We start from the raw sequence: 17,551 nt of genomic DNA, 5'->3' as shown, positions 1-17,551 counted from the left end.
TTCTTGACAGAAAGTGGTTCAGAGGAACTCATCACACAGAAATCAGTTTTCAATAAAGCTAGGAAAAATCTGTTATAAAAGCCTTACATAAACTACAATACAGCCTGTTTAATACCAAACATCTCCCTTCACACCCCCATCTCCAGGAAGATTTTGATATTTGCGTATTTGACAGTTTCTCCATAGCCATAAGACTAATGAGGCAGATTCAGCTGAAGTGAGGTATATAATAACATTCGCAGTAGAACAGATACAAGTTGCAGCACAGACTAGCAAGGTCATAGCACTTACTATAGTTCATCTTAAGCATTGGTAAAAAACCCCAGCTATTTTGAGAAAGGGAGAAGCTCTTCCTGCATACAGTCAGTTTACTTTCAGATTAAATACAGAATATTTTACTACGAACATCTTGCAGAGCTGACTAGGAATTGTATATAAACAGGAATTAGTCATTTTCATTCAAAGCCTTTAAAAATGATTCCTTTCATTAAATAAGACTAATAATACACTAACAGCTGAGGTGCAAAACAATTTTGTGACAAGAATGGAAATAGAATAGAATGAAATGTTTTTAGGAGAGTTTCAGTTTCTTCAGGCTTTTGGATCATGAAAGGAAGGTACAGTCCAAGGTCTGCCACTTACTTTATTCTCAAGGGATGGGAACATCCTGCAGTCTAACCTTATCTCCAGGAGAAGGTTCCGAGTCTCCTGCTGCAGAGCTGGATTGGGGTGTTCATGGTGCTCTCCAGAGAAATAGGTTTTTATTTGCAAATGAATTCAAGACTATAACCCAAAAGTCAGGCAGCAGAGGCTTCTAAAAAGATAAAAACTCTCTCACTACCTGCTAGATGACAGACCACTGTGACAGTATTCTGCTGCCTTTGTGTAAAACCTGGGAGAACAAAGCATATCTGGCAGACTTGGAAGAAGGCATGCCAGAACAAGTCTTGCATTGTAAGGACCAGCAGGATGATATGCAGATTATGTTCCTCAGGCCCTGTGCTTTCAGGCTATCTGAACAAAACTTCTCTAATAATAGTGAATCCTACATTACTAACTCAGATGAAGAATGAGAATGAAAAAGTACTTGCAATTTTAGGGACTTGATGGGTTTTGTGAAAGAGGGGAAAAGAAAAAATCTCAGTAAGCCATCAACTACATACTGACATAAAGAAACCAAGCCTTCAGAGTTTGTAGGTGAAGTCTGACATCCAAATACAGGCTGCCATTCAATTTGAACAGTCAGAAAGCGTGTGGCTCTACCACCAGTTCTCTTGTTCCTATAAATCTTTCACGGAGGAAGCCCACACTGACATCAATAGTCTAACAGGGGCCTGACGAGTTTCAGCAACTGCACAGGAAATCCAAGAAATCTCTGCTGCATCACCACAGACAGACACATATGTAAGGTTATCAGAAATAAAAGTAACATCTTTCAAGTCCTTTTTAAGGAGACAGCTACCGAGACAGAGAGAGGCTGTCACTACTGCCAAAACATTAACAAGACTGTTTAGAGCCACGGACAGACAACAAAGAACAAACTTGCTATTAATATCACATCTCAACTGACTATAAAACAAGTACTTTAAAGCAGACATTCTGAAATTTGAACATGAATCAATTCATTTTCTGAAGAGTGACAGAGGCTAGTTGAAAACAGGCCTTGTTGCCCCAGATCCCCCTGTAGTTCTCCCAGGCACCCTCTTCCCTCTCTGCCTGCTTGAGTTTTATCACAAAGGGTTTGGGTGTGCTTCAAATTCCTTCTCCTCCTCCTCCTCTCTGTTTGTACACTGCTTTTTTGCTTTACATTAAAGACAGAAGGAGGAATACAAAGCACATCCAAACAACTTGGATCAAGATTCATTTCAGAACTGTTTGGCCTCTAGACTTCCATGAAAAATTAACCATCTTCAGAACAGGTTATTTGCTTGAATTAGTAAAGATAAACTGAGCAAAAAAAAGTCTTGCTCCAACTTAATATGAACTAAGAAAGATAGAAGAGCTTCCTTTGGATTTCCCTCCTCTAAACCAGAAATGACAAGATTACAGGCCCATAACACTGGTCAAAATTCATGAAGTTCTTCACTGACTACTGTTTAATGAAACCACTTTCCCATTTGATTCTCAAGTAAACAGAATTTCAGATTTATACACACATCCTCCTTAAAGTTATGCATGTAAGTTATGATAAACACAATACTACCCAAGTCAGCAAGCTAAAATCTGTAGCCCTGTTTAATCATCTTCCCTTCTCTTATACACAGCTAAACAGTGCTGTTAAGGATGTTCCCTATTATATTTGAAGTTGACAAATTTATTTCCTTTACTCCAGAATGAGAACTTGCAGTGATCAAATGAACAATTCTCCATCAAAATCCTTCTTGGCCTTATTACTACTGAAGATTATCCATGCATCCTCAGCTCTCCCATCTCATTTGATGACCAAATAGTGTTTTAATTTTTTTTTCAAGGCAATAGATGTCACCCAATGTGTCATAATTTTCTCTGAATATGTAATGTAGACTTTTCCATTTTATTGACATCAGAGTCTTGTCATCTCACATGTTACAATGCAAATGATGTTTTTTAATGAAGCTGAAATATTAGGATATGTATACCATTTCCTAAGAGGTCTTTGTTTGGCAGTAGCTATTTCTGAAACTCTTGCCACCAAGCCATAGGGAAGTCCAAACACCTTGAGCTGACACTTAATGCTTTCTTTGTGCACTTCCTTCAATAGCTGATTTTTAGACACACTTCTCTCCCCAAAGACAGAAAATTATCTAAAGATGAAATACTAACAGTATTCGAAACAACAGAAGATGATACAGTAAAGACAGCTTGATTGGATAGTACCAGGAAATTAATGCAAAGCCCATGAAAGGGGATATTGAGACAGAAAAGCTTTGGTGAACTGAAAAATATCAGATCATTTGACAGAAAAGTAAGCTTTCTTGTACTTGTTCTTTAAATTAATTCCACGTTGCTTTCATACATTGCCAAAGCAAGCATTTCTCAAGCACAGTTCAACCTGTAAAATCAGTGTACTGAAAAACAGCCGTCTCATAACTAAACCTTGGCAGTGTCTTTTCATATGCAACTGTTACTAAGTATTTTGTAATCTACTACCTCTGCACTTCCTCATACATAACCGTATAGGAAATTTCCCTAGGTGATCAAAGCAGTTTTTCACATGCTTTTATTGTCACACAATCCGAACAGTTGATACGGTACCTGATTCCCAAGTCTTGCTTGCCAAGGACCCCAAATAAAGTTAACTGCTTCTCAGCTGTCAGGTAAATCACACATCAGGTGCTGCCTCTGAGCTACCGGTTGGCCAAAAAAATTAATGGGGAGGAATTACATGTGCAAATTGTGAGCACATTTCTGGAGAATCACTTGAAAAGGCATCATCTATGAGGTAGAATTTGAACAGTTGTGATAAAGATGTATTAGCATAGGGCATTTAGCTGGGTTTCACCTAAATTCATGCCCAATTTCTATGAGGACATAAGGGTAAATCCAGACTATCTGTTATATTAACAACTGACTCTAGATTATGCTCACTGTATGTCACCTATGCCACTATCTTCAGAAATATCTGAAACAACTTGTTTAACAATTTTCAGGAAAACAACTCTTGGATGGCCACTTTTTAAACTGTTTCCTGAAGTAACTGACATTGCACACAAGGACAGAAAAGGTCAAATACTTCCTGATCTGAAGAGTTTGGCACTTGGCCCAAATATTTTCAAAAATAATATTTTTAAAGCAAACTTAAGAAATATGAGATAAGTTTGAGCCTTATGCCTAGTCCTTCTGGAATTTACAAACTCTGTATACTGGTAACAAAAGAATAGTTTGTAGCAAGACAAAAGTCTTTATCACAGGGAAAATGCATTAGGATCTTATTCACTGCGTTTTTAAACAAAATCTGATATAAAGATTTAGCACCCATTCACCTTCATTAAATAGATTTCAGTATAAAATATAATCTTAAGATGAGTGCTAACAGTTAGACTAATTACTTAACTGTTGAAAACACACGGTTTGTGAACCCTGAGGTGTCCACAGGCTACTTCCACATGGGTCTACGAAAGCAAGATATTGTCACTAGGTTTGACATGATCTAAAGGAATCTGCAAAGCCAATGGAAAAATTTTTGGAGTATGGAAACCAATTAAGGCTGCAGTTTGCTGAAATAAAATGTCCTGACAAGTTTAAGTACCTTGGAGCATACTGAATGCTTCAGAAAGACAATCTGTCCAAAAGAACTTTCCACTAAAAGTATACACAGGAAAAAAACAAAACCCAAATGAAGTGATAAAGATGCTCTGAAATTTTAAAATGTTCTAAAAGATTGAAGGTATTGCAGATAAAGCAAAAATAAAGCCATTCTGGCCTTGATGCAAAAGGACTATATTATTAAAATACAGCACAATATAGTTCAGATTTAAATGAAACTTGGCCATTGTTCAAATGAAAACCCTTAAGTAATCTGTGGTTATTCTTTGCAGCACACTGGAGGGTTTTATTATCAAATAAAAAAGACTGATGCCAAGGTCATGGAATGCAGCCGCTATGATCAACTAAAAATAGATACCAAGCTCTACATCATCTCTGATAATTAAAATAGGAAAATTAAACTCTACATAAGCGGGCTGTAGCTAGACAACCACATTATTCTACTTCAGTATTAAATCGCTACCATCCATGTGGGAAAAAAGCTGCAGTTCACTGAAGCTGTCACAAACTGTATTACAGCAAATATATTTTACTAGAAAAAAGATTGGTTATTTTTATTCATTCCTTCTATTTTTGTATGTATTTAGTTACACAAAGATTTTTGTTTTTGAATTGCCAAATACAAATCAAAGGCTGCTAACTAATGAGTAACCAATTAACAGCTTTTATCTTAGCTCTGCAGAAAACATCAAGATAGGGTTTTGCTGAGCTTAAAATGAAGCAGAATTATATGTTGCTCTTGAACTATATTTTAATGCAGTCAGATAGAAGTCCAAGCATAATCTGATGAAAAGACAAATTGCTAAAACATTTTATCTTCTCCTTAGGAGAAGAGCATGCACATCTTCACTGTACTGTATTACTACAGAGAGCAAGTAGCGTCTTTCCTTCTTGTGAGTTTACTTCTCAGTTTGTTTCTCCATTTCTTTCAAAACTGCTTTGCCCTTCACATGTACGTTTGAGAATTTTCTGTAACCAAATTTGATTACAACAAACTCTTTTTCCAGATATTTTAGAATAAACTATGGAATACATAAATAAATGTTTCAAGGACTGTTCACTAAAGGTATGCTCCCTCCAGATCCTGAAGTTACAAATACATCTCTTGTGGACTTGAAGTAAAAGTTCCAATTGTACATGTATAGTCCTAAATGGCAAATTTAAAATTGTATTAGATATGAGGCTGTAAATAATCAAAGACAAAACTTACTTATGCCCTTTTCCTTCCTTAACCTGAAACTGACACGCCCGACAAAGAACGCTTTTCAATTCCCTATTCCTCCAAAGACATTTAATATAGATTTAAGTTCAAGGTGATTTTCATAAGAAAGGATCGTAAACTGCAAAGCCAAGTGATTTCCTGAATAAAGTGATGTTTACATTAGCAATAATCAAGGAGTAATACTTTCTCTAATTTTTTATGTTGACATCAAATACAACTATGTTAACTCAAATAACTATGTTCAAATGTTGTACAACAAATACGAATTACATGAAAGCAATACCAGGTGATAAGATAAAAGGTTGCAAAGTGATACTATTCCAGAACCTCTGTAAAACAAATACAATTAGATATTTCACACTGAGTTTGTAGGGACAGTAAAAAGAAGAATTTTCAAAGAGATTTAATAGCCTAAAAAGATACTTGTAACAGGCAAAAATGATGTTTTAGACATAAAAGAAGCCTACAAGAGTACAAGTTATAGTTTGTAGTATTCCCTCCTCAAGACTTCCCCAAGCCAGTGCAAGCACTAAAGAGATTAATTATCCCTCCCTGAATAAGCTTGTTGCCTTACATCAAAAAAAATTCTTTAGTGGCATCTCATCCCTACTTAATAGGGACATGAGATTTAACTTTCTACAAATCTGAAGATAAAAATTTAAAGATAATGCAGAGACTATCTGTCCTATGATCCTGTCATTAACAAGAATAAAGACAGCCAAGAAAGCCACTTTTATAGAAAAACTACTACAATGTACCAGTGGTTAGTCATTCAAAAAGTACTCTTAGTAGGACAACGAGGAAGGTTCAGGGCACATGGTACTCAGGACTGCAGCCTGGAGAAGTACCCTCAGCAGACCTGAGCAGGCCCTCCAGGTCAGGTTTTCAGTCTCTCCACTCAGATAACGATGGGCAGAAACCGCCCGGTTGAACTACAAGAAACTGATTTCAGCTCAAGCAGGTAATCTAACACAGACTGTAGTCTGAGGTTTTCTTCTCCCTTGTGGATCAGACACCATGGCAAGAATTTAGTCCATTTAGTCAAGTAAATATTTAGTCAGGTAGTTAGTATGTATTGTCTAGCTGAATTTACATTGAAACAAGAACCAAACAGGCTACAGGACATACTGGAATCTGGATATATGATCCTCTCTGAATACCTCCCAGAGGTCTTCTGCAGTCCTCTCATTACTGCAAGCTCTTATTGCCAAGCTCAGAAAAATTCTGAAATTATAATTGCTTTGACCACCTGAGTGCAGATGAGATCAGAAGCTGATGGGGGGGAGCCACAGGAAAAACAATACTATCTTTGGTGATCACAGACAATTGAAAGGCAAGGTACTAAGCATCTAATCTGTCCCCAGAACAAGCTATTCTATCAATATTGACACACATCAAGGTCATGTGCTTAACAGAAAAAAAGTGTGTGTGGGGGGAGTACGAAAGACAGGAAAGTTGAAAGAACATGCCAAAACATGCATTCTGAGAGTCTCTAGAGGAGCAAAGACCAAGGTAGGAGAGGGGGGAAAGACAGAAGACAAACCTATCCCTTAAAGAAGGCAATTTACTCTGAGAAACAGATTAAATAAATTGGCATTTGATAAAGCCAGAAATAGTGCAATAAATGCGTACTGTCAAGTGCCACAGGAAGGTCAGGAATCACCATACTGGATGAGAGACAACCCTCCAGCTGGGCAAGGAGACCACCTGTTGGGAATGTCCCAGTAATTCCAGAGACTGAGCTGGCCTCCGTCTGTACTGTTATGAACTGTGATATATACTGTGACTGTTATAAAGGTCAGTGAACTGAAAAATTCATAGCAGTCAGAAGTCACAGCCTTTCTCCACTGAAATTTCCCTGTCCTAATTAGTCTCTTAAGACATAACAATGTTCTGTTCCTCTGCAGATGAGATGTCACCATTCCATCTCAGTAAGTAGGCTCAGGGCTGTCAGAAAAAAAAACCTAACAGGAGGCAGAATCATTACCATCTAGGCAAACATAGCTTGGTCTGATAGTAATATGGGAGACAAGCATCCTGAGTTCGAAATGCAAACCAGTCTTCCTCCTGTAGGGTCAGGATCATCTCAGGCAGGGTCCCCTGAAATCAAGCTGGCAGATAGTACTGTTCAGCATTAGTCCCTATATTTCTTTCTGCTTTAGAAAACAGCAACTGTTAACCCCTCCCCTTAAAACAAATATAGAAGTTACTTTACTTTTTCATTTTCTAGAGCCAACTACATCATGGCATATGAAGAATTTGAAAGGTCTTATTCCTTCTTAAACACTTTAGGATTAGCAACTTGTTTCTAACTTCCTCAGAGACACTGCACATAGAATTCACTTAAGTATACATTTGGCGGGCAACCTAAAAATGTTAATAAACAAAATATTTGCAGTAAATTGCCAGAGAAAATTCTAAATCAAATTAAAAATTCTGGTTAAACTGAATATTTTCAGATTATCTGTTGGGTGCAAACTAATCTGCAAGTCAATTGGTTTTAGACACCATTTGAAAATATTAACTACACAAAAGATATAGTCAAATATGTAAGACAGTTGTATCAAGGTATTTCTATAGTTATATAAAGAGAAGTAATAGAAGGAACATGAAAAAAGTGGTAAGAGAATGGTTTAGCGTGGGGGGAAACTATAGATGCAATAAGGATATGTATCATGTTTAACAAAGATTTCTCCATATTGGCATTAAGTTAAAATCTTTCATGAATTCTGCTCTCCCATTCTCTCCATGAAAAAGATGTCAAGCTATGCTACAACATCTAGGATACACAAAACCTGGGTCAAAGTCCTGACTGAATCAGGAGGCAGATTTGTAAAATTACCTCCCACAGCAACATGGGTAATTAGTGGGTATTTTGAGCAGATGTGTCTTTCCTCAGAAGCTTCTTCCATGGAGGATGCAGTTAATTGTTTTTCCAAAAATAATCTTTATTTGAAAAAGACAACAGCTTTGCTAAACACTTCCCTTTATTCACCTATAAGAAACCAATTTTCCTGCCACTGTTAACACCAGATTATTTTTTAGGTGGAAAAGTATGAGTTTGTGGAAATAGGCTCAAAAGAAACTAGGTTTTATAAAAGATGAAAAGATTTTAACTTAATCATGCAGTAAGTAAAGAACAATAAAATGCAGAGAAGATGGAGCAGATATGTGCTATAAAATGAATTAAGTACATATGATTATTACAGAAATAGACAAGTTCAAGGATAGAGGAACACTGGTTACCAGACTCCTCTGTCATCACCTTAAACCATATAATTGGATACGATCACATTACCTTCAACCTAAGATAAAAGTTACATTATGCACACAGCGTTTAAACTGTTCCATTTGTTTATGGAGAGCCCCAAATTGGTTCCACCTCTTTCGATGTCTTCTGCTCCTCTAATTTCTGCTTCCCATAACTAATACTAAGTTAACTAGGTTACCTGTAGCAGCTGCTAATATCCTTATCCTATTGTATCACTAATGGTTGTTATATATTATTTCCAATGCTATCTTATTGCAAATACCATGCCAATGGCTATTAAAGACTTAAAATGACAGGTCTATTTATGGTAGTTCTCTGATACCCACAGTAAGTGGGCATTAGAGTTGCATGCAATATTCCAGATCTGGCCCAGATTACTAGTTGGATCAAAGCGGAATGCTTACACACCTAGTCTGAAACTAAATTCATTTCTGTAACAATGAGATGATGTACTGAATTTACATATACATTGCTACCCATTGAGTCACCAATTTTTAGATGGCTTTCTATGTCCAGTTAGATTTTATACATACACATATATATAAGCACTCTTCCCTTACCCAATCTAAAATATTTTAGAATTTAAAATTCATTTTATTATATAATTGCTGCTCTAATATTTCCAGCCCCTCAAAAAGGGACTCATCTTCCTGCATTGTTAGCGCCCCACCAACTACAGAACAAGAAAGAAGGGATTAATTCTCATCTTCTACCTTAAATCATTGAAGCATCAAATGAATAAAAGTTCCCACTACTGATCTGACATTGCACTACTCCAGTTTGATTTTATGCTAGACTATTAATTGCATCATTCTAAAACTTTAGGAAATACAAGTGCTTATTTTAAGTGGCAAGCAGTTGAAAGAACTCCAAAGGAAAATCCTGTCTAAAGCAGACAGGAGCTCCATCAAAAGGCACCTACATTTTTCCAGTAGGTATCTAGGGAACTTACGCACTTACTTCAAGAAAGTTGCTTGCTTAGGTGTCTAATGCTCGGGCTGGGTACCAATGTTAGACAGACTGGATCTGTTAGCTCACATTTACTTTTGGCTTCTATAAAATCAAGTCCACATATTTTAGGAACTAGAGAGGATCGTCTACTTTTTCCTCTGTTGAATGGAAGGATTGGTGAGGCCAATCTTCTTACAAAGAAAAACATTTTGTTACCGTACTCTAGTCAATAACAATCCTTGTCTGTGAGGTAACATTTTCTTGAACAAATGCATATTTGTTATTGCATTTTTGCCTCCCAAAATTCATGTTCAGTCATTGTTGAGCCTATTTTGAAGTGTCAGTGTATTGCTACTGTCATCTAGAAAACTTGGAGCATAAGCGGATCTAATATCTGTCTACTGAAGGGTATGCTTGTCTGCTTGTATTCTGTCATTGCAAGATTGGTAAATTCAAACATGGATTTTGCAAAGATAAAGCTTTGCATTTACAAAGCTAATTACAAGGCTTCTATTTCTATTAAGTCTTCTTCTATTAGGTCTATCAATAGAAGCTGTATCTTAAAAGTCTTTATAGTATCAACTAGTTTGATTCTACTTTTTTCTATGAAACAGGTCAATCTGTCAGCTTAAAATAGTGTATTTACATAGTTAACTACCTGCGGGTCCGTGGAGGCTTTGGTGGTGGAGAATCCTGTTTCTCAGCATCTGAAGGACTGACAGCATTCTCTGTATTATTTTCATCCTAATTAAAAGAAAAAGATTTCATTCATAGCTGAAAATTTTTTTTTTTGTTCATAGCTGTAAAGCTGACAGAAACATAATATTTAAACCCTAAGGTCCAAATATCCATTATAATACATGGAAATAATGCATGGCAATACTTAATTTTTTTGGCCAGCATATACTGAGATCACTTTCCAATTTACACACAGATTAAATTCTACACTAAATTCACAATAGTATTTTATATTTTGTGCATCCATTTTCAAATATTTCTGACCAAATTTTTTGTTTTGCATGTCACTGAATATGCTGCTAGAGAAAATTCTCAAAAGCTAATCTTCCAGGTTAGTAGTGAGCAAGCTCCTTTACCACCTCCACATTATTCATATACAGAGCACTTATTTTCTAGTCAGTGTAATTATTTTCACTTGTACAATCAGTCCATTTAACATGAGACTAATCTACACTGCAATAAGAAAGTGAAATTTTCAGCAACTGCAAGTCAACAAGTGGATTAGGTTTAATGCACTGTTTTAAAACACTTTCAAACTGTCTCCCTTTCATGTACAATGAAGTTTAACACATTCTGCAGAGCACAAAGACTTTTATTTTATTTCAGGATGACCATAAGATACATATAAACAGATGACACAAAAATCTAAAGCTGATATACCATTTCCATGCATGTGCCACAGCCGTAGATCCAACAAAACCAAGGAGGAGCTTAGTGTTATCTTGAGTTTAGTATGTATTTTATTTAAAAAAAATTTCTTGCAGGGGTTTTTTCTTTTGAAAACTAATTAAAATAAGAAAAACATCTCAGAACCTAAGAAACTTATTTCAAAGCACAATATCAATTTTAAGCAATGGGCCTACTACCTTTCAGCGTACCTGTTCAGGCTTGGTGAGAGACTGACCTTGTATACAACACAAGCAAAAGGAAATTCCCTGTTTCTTTCTGCTTCAAATCAGATAGTTACATTTGAATTAGAAAACACCCTTTCTAAGGCTGGTAAACATTTTTAGCTTTGGGAGATATAACATAACTAAGCTATTTCAACAGCTAACTACCCTCACTTAAAGGTATACTGTACTTTGTTAAATCTAAATTTAATTTCCATTACCAGTCATTTTAAACGGTTATCTTATCACTGTCTGCTGGTGTGAAGAGTCTATTATCAAACTCTATTCCCCAGTATGCTAACTGAAGCGAAGCTTTTCCGGTGAAGAATTAATCTTTTAATCATTCCTATTGTTCTTCCCTGAAACTCAAACCTTCATTAAGTAGCTGTCCAATCCAATATTCCAGAAGTGCTCCAGCAGAGGAAAATACTATCTTACTCCTGCTCTCTATTGTTCATGTATCAATGGGTTGTGTTAGCCTTTTCAGCCAAATTACATCATTGTCCTCTTGATTATCAATTGTAACTGTCAAGCTTTTTGGAGTGAGTTTCAATCAGCAGATAAAAGCCACTTACATTTACATGGCCACAAATGAAGCAGGTGACTAAGTTCCCATTATAGTCAACCAAGATTCATTGGTTTTGAGCCATGAGAGCTCACCGAACTATTCAAGTTACCAGCCAGTAGGATGGAGATGAAGGTAACAGATCAGTTGGCTCCACTGACTATACTTGAAGTTTAGACACAGCTTACATGCAAAGCCTCATTTCAATCTGAATTCTGCCCTTTTCATTCCTGGATGTAAGCCTTTACATTTGCAGTACTGAAGTACACTCATGCTCAACTTGCTAAACGGTCCAGATCTTTCTGCATCCATGTCATAATACATTGTTTCTCTTTAAGTCTTTGTCATCTCAAAACTATTCATAATGATTTGGAGTTTTCCAGGAGTGACGGATTAAAATAAAATAAAATAAGTAGTAATAGTATGAGGTCAGCTGATCCTGTTGTCCCCTACTGAACTAGAATTATTATTCAGTGGATGACTCTCAAATTGAAGTGCACTGTGAACTAGATTTAATACATTTAATTAATTCTTTTTTGTATCATTTTAACTTCTTAATAAATAAAACCACACAGTTATTGAAACAGCTGATGAGGCATTGACAAGTAGTATCAATGCTACGCTTGATGTGTAAACCAAATGCAGGATCAAGTTTATTTTATCTAGGCACAACACTACTTAAGTCCTTTGACAGTTTTCCAGGGCTAATTCAAAAATAGTAAGGGTCCAAAGAACTTTTAAACACCAACTGCAAATTATTCCAGACATGCTATTTAACAAGATCATCTTACCATACCTCTCAAATCCTCTCCGTTCAAACACACACAGAAGTCATTTCCAACTTTTCTGCATTGGTTCATGGGTGACTGTTCAGACTGTTTTTGTCTTTAATATGCTTGAAAACAAACAGCATTGCCCTCACTCAGGGAGAAAGCCATACAGAAGATTGGTGCCAAAAACACTGAGGATCCCAGTGTCCAATAGCAACAATGGTTTCCTACCCATCTGTTGTTTCCCCCCTACCCCAAGCTGTGCAAACAGGGTAACCTCTGAACCTGTCCAATATCCAAACATTACTACAGATGGCACTAAATGCATTTATAGTGTATCAAAAAGATCCCCTTAATCATCTGTACTAGTAACTAGAGTTAGAAACTAATGCAACTGCTTCCTGAGAAAAGGAAGGGCTGTTCTGCCTTGTTTCAACACCATAGCACATCAAAGCTTCACTAGAAACAGGTAGGGCAGAGAGATACTAGAAAGAGTGAGACCTTCAGAGAAACAATTTCTTCCCCTTGCCACTAACTTCTTTACCCTACATCTGATCAGAAAAGCATTCTGGTTCAGTTCTGCCATGATGAAGTTTTGAGGAACACAGATTTCAGATTTACGCACTCTGCTTTCTACAAGGCACTGACAAGGGAAAGGGTGGGCCTTTTGGCAGCAGTGGAGACCTTAACTTGTCCAGAATACAGATCCGCAGCTGCACCTCTGTCCTTCTACATTTGTAGAGTGAACTATTTGTGCACAGAATTTTTCCCAAGATATGGCTTTCTCCCAGGGAGGGAAAAACCCTATTAATAAAGAAGTTAACATATGTCAAAGTTTTCTAAACTCTGTACATACACAGTAAGCTCAGTTTCTAGTTGAAACAGGCAAAAGTAACTAAAGAGCCACAAAGTACTCTGTCATTTTTGCTACTATTAATAAAGCATATGGATACACCTTGCAAAAAGTGTCCAGACTCAGGTGTCTGAAGCATATATGCAACAACAGTTTACAGAAAAAACAGAAGAAACAAGTTTGGGTGCCAGATTAGGTCACACCAGTGTAAATTTAGCCACTGTGAGATGCTACGAAATCAGTTAGTCTCAACTTTTAAAAATAAACTCCACAAATAGCCCTTCATTTAAATTAGTTGATCTATTTACAGCTCTGTTTACAAGATGACATAACTGCTCTGCTTATCAAGTTAGTTACTGCTGTCCTGTGATACAATACTTGTGAATCTAATTTTGAATATGACAAAATGGTACCTTTATATTCAATCCCAGAGAAGAAGCCCATGGTTACACGTACTTTATACACTGGGAAGACTTCAGGCCAGCTACATGTTCAGAAGCTTTTGGTTCCACATTAGGTTAAATGAGGATCCATTTACTCTGTTTTAGTCACTTTAAATCAGGAATAAGAATGTTATAGGAACTATTGTCACCTTCTTGTCCAAGAAGGACCTCACTAATTTAACTAGTTCAACTGACTGACATTTCTGTGAAGGCAACATTCACTTTTAGACAACCTATATCCTAATGAAGTGAAGCATATTTACTGACAAAGCTTTACAGGCGTTAGCCAGATGCGCTAACCCACATAGGAAAGAAAACAGTCCCCACATGCAAACTTTACTTCTCTGTCATGAGAGGTGATGAACAACCAATATTTTGAGCATCCTTGAGTAATACCAGCTTGCAGATTTTGTTTTCTGTCAGGTATTGAAACACGTGAATGGGTAAATGTGTAGAATTATTAGCACAGAGTGGAAGAGAGGAAGTTCAACTGTAAAAGTGAATGCAGGCTGTCTCACAGAGATGACCTCATTCACTGAGAAGAACAGATGGCAGAATTAAGAAAAAAACCCTTCCAGCCTTCCTAATCACAGTTTATTGGCATCAGTCAACACTGCTAACACTCTGCTGCTTCTCTAGACAGATGTTGTATTGTAGGGTAGAATACAAAGCGAAAAGCATCAGCTTAAAAAAAACAGAGGCAAGCATATATAGTCCACAAGGCTATCATGTAGAATTGATTTTTAAAATGGATTAGGAAACATGCAATTTATTCAATGAAATAGAATTGTTCAGTGCACCTCTCTGCTTTCTTACAGAAGCTCTCTCCTCTATCCCATTATGGTGGGCTTCTTGCTGCAAGAACACAAAAGCATTAACAGTACGTGGGGAAATAAAAATAAGAGCTTTCCCCATATTTGCTTCTATACGGATCAACTGCTGAACTGTTCAGGAGCTCCAGTGTCCTTGTTGGGCTGATTTGAAGGAGCAGTTGCTCAGACCAAATCAAAATGCTGGTAGCAGTTAGGAACTTATAGGTATTCTGTTAAATTTTGCACAACATTAAAATCTTTCTACTATTTTGGTAATCTCAGCCTAGAAATGTAATAAAAAGTGATAGAAACTGTAAATTTATTTCAAGAAATACAATACTGGCAAAAGTGCTTAGTTAGAAAAATCTAAACAATCTAAGCAAGGTCTTTTCCCACCTTCCTCCTCCAGTGGAGGAACCACAAAAGTTTGAGTCTGAGTCACTAGCTTTGAGCTAATAGAAGATCACAGTTTTAGACTGTGATTTTAGATTTCCCAGGCATTCCTTAAGATTCAAAATTTTTTGTTCAGGAATTGTAATACATAATTTTCTTTTGGAACTTATACTAGAAACATCTAATTTCATTCAGAAACCTTTTGTGCTGGTAGAGCACTAGCAAATTCATTGCAAAGACTCTTCTAGAAGTAATGTCAGGGTTGCCCTTAAAAGAGATTTAGGCATTCTTTTTGTTCTTATCATACAGCAGCATGGGAACCACAGAGCATCAGTAGATAAAAAGGAGAAATATTTCATACAAATAATTCACTGAAATGATTCTGATTAAATAAAACTTTCCAAGCACAGGCAGTAAGATAAATGTCTCTGAAGACATAAGTTTGGGGGGGTTCTTTTTAGAATGCTATCATGGCCAAAAATATCTTTCCAAACTGCAAAACAGTGAAGAGAATTTCAACAGTGAAGCCTTTTCACATATTTTCAAAGCATTAATGTTTTTGAATATCAACATTCTTCTATAACAGCTGATTCTTCTACAGCATCCTAAAAGGGTGATCAGTTGCATCAACAGTACTCTGTCATTTTTATAGACTAAAAGCAAGACATACCTAAGAGTACTAGTGATGTCATATCTTGCAGAAAATGTTTAATAAAAGTTTTCTATTAGTGGATAAGGGCAAAACACAAAGACTTGCAGTTCTGTACCATGTTTGTTTTTGTTAACTGTCAAAATTCAACATGAAATGTTCTTAAACATATAGTAGACTAACGTATTGATTTTCAACTTGAATCAATTTTCCTTTTTCCGCATACAGAACATCCAATTTCATGGAATTTTATCCAACTCCTAGATTATCCAAAACAACCATGCTTAATTTCAGATCATGGAGATACCTCCCAAATAGCTCATAAAATATTCTACTGCTACAAGTCTGACTAATACCTTATCAGATGATCAACATTTATGAGCTCACATTTATTTCACAGCATCCAAACACAAAACCAAGTATAACTCGGTTTTGTGATTCATGATTTACACATTCAGTATTATTTTATACAGTTATATTTCTAAACATTCACAATAAAAAGTACAACTATAGTGCAATAGTATACAATTACCTCACTGTACTCTATCATCATATGTAGATTTCCTACAAGTTTTTGAATCCTTGAATCAACTCTTATTAGAATTTACAATTCAATTAGAATTCTATTTTAAATACTGCACATTTTTTTGGTTGACATTTTACAGTATTGTTTCCAGCATGGCAGAGGTGGCAAGCTCACAAAAACACATGCTTGGGATTGTGTCTCAGCTACTTCCTGGTGAATACTACTGCTCGTTGCCAATCAGATTAACTTTTTCCTGTGATGCTACTGGCAAACACCATTTGCAACTTAGGTAACTTAAACCTATCGAGCAACTGAAATAGCAAAAGCAACTGGACAGTAAAACCATGAAACCAACTCTATAAAGTACTATCAGTGTGAAATAAATGAACAGGAATTTTTTTCATCTTTTAGCAGTATGATCTCCTGTATAACTAACAATATTATGTCCAGAGTAGGCATATTCTTTTCTTTGGAACTGTTTTCACCAAACAATTAAAACCCTGGAGTGTAGAGGATTGCACAGTGGCCACTGCTTCCAAACCTTCAGAAAGCATGAAGCAAGGATTTTGGTTCATACCAAAGAAGTTTCATAATATAATGGAAACAATTTTTGTCTGTCTTTTTAAGAGTTGTCTAAAGACCTCACCCTTAACATGATCATATTATTTACCCGTCAGATGGCTACTTGTTTTCCTGGCTGAAATCTGAGAAGCAGAACGATCCAGACAAGCCCTCGCTGCTGTTGTTGGTATGACTTAGACTAGCTACCACACAATTCTGAAGTAAATGAATAAAGGAATATAAATCAAAATGATCAAGCATTGTGATATTTTAAATCCATCATAGCTACTACTTCCAATATATGACCACTGCATGTGGACTTGGGCAACCACAGCGAAAAAGCAGCTACAGCTTCCCCACACTCTAAAGCTGTAGTTTGTAGAGCAAAGTAAGCTATTAGATACCAAAGCACTGTGAGCAAAGTCAGCTTTGCTTCCGCTAAACAACTAAATTATGTAGTTATGCTATGCCACCACTATAAATTGTGGATGAATTTTATGACTGTTATTAATATTAAGCATCGTTTAGATACAATTAAAAAAATAGTCCAAACCTAATCAGTTCCAAGGCCAGAAGACAAGATACATTCAAATCATCCAAAAATTTGCCACAGGGATGCCAATTTCTTGCCCCTAGCACATCGTTAGAATAAGTTATCTTGA

General features: G+C 36.3%; 1 protein-coding gene across 3 annotated transcripts in view; it reads right to left on the bottom strand.

The window, feature by feature from the left end:
- The window catches only part of PTPN12 (protein tyrosine phosphatase, non-receptor type 12), a 49,608-nt gene that overhangs the window by 9,805 nt on the left and 22,252 nt on the right, over positions 1–17,551 (bottom strand). For all 3 annotated transcript variants that reach the window (XM_026067698.1, XM_026067699.1, XM_026067696.1), the window contains one exon: positions 10,348–10,433. In XM_026067698.1, the coding sequence (XP_025923483.1) occupies positions 10,348–10,433 (86 nt within the window). The remainder of the gene's footprint in view (positions 1–10,347; positions 10,434–17,551) is intronic.

The sequence above is a fragment of the Apteryx rowi genome, unplaced genomic scaffold (assembly GCF_003343035.1).
Source record: "Apteryx rowi isolate R43461 unplaced genomic scaffold, aptRow1 scaffold_261, whole genome shotgun sequence".
NCBI lineage: Eukaryota > Metazoa > Chordata > Aves > Apterygiformes > Apterygidae > Apteryx > Apteryx rowi.
This window is presented reverse-complemented; position numbering and strand designations above follow the sequence as displayed.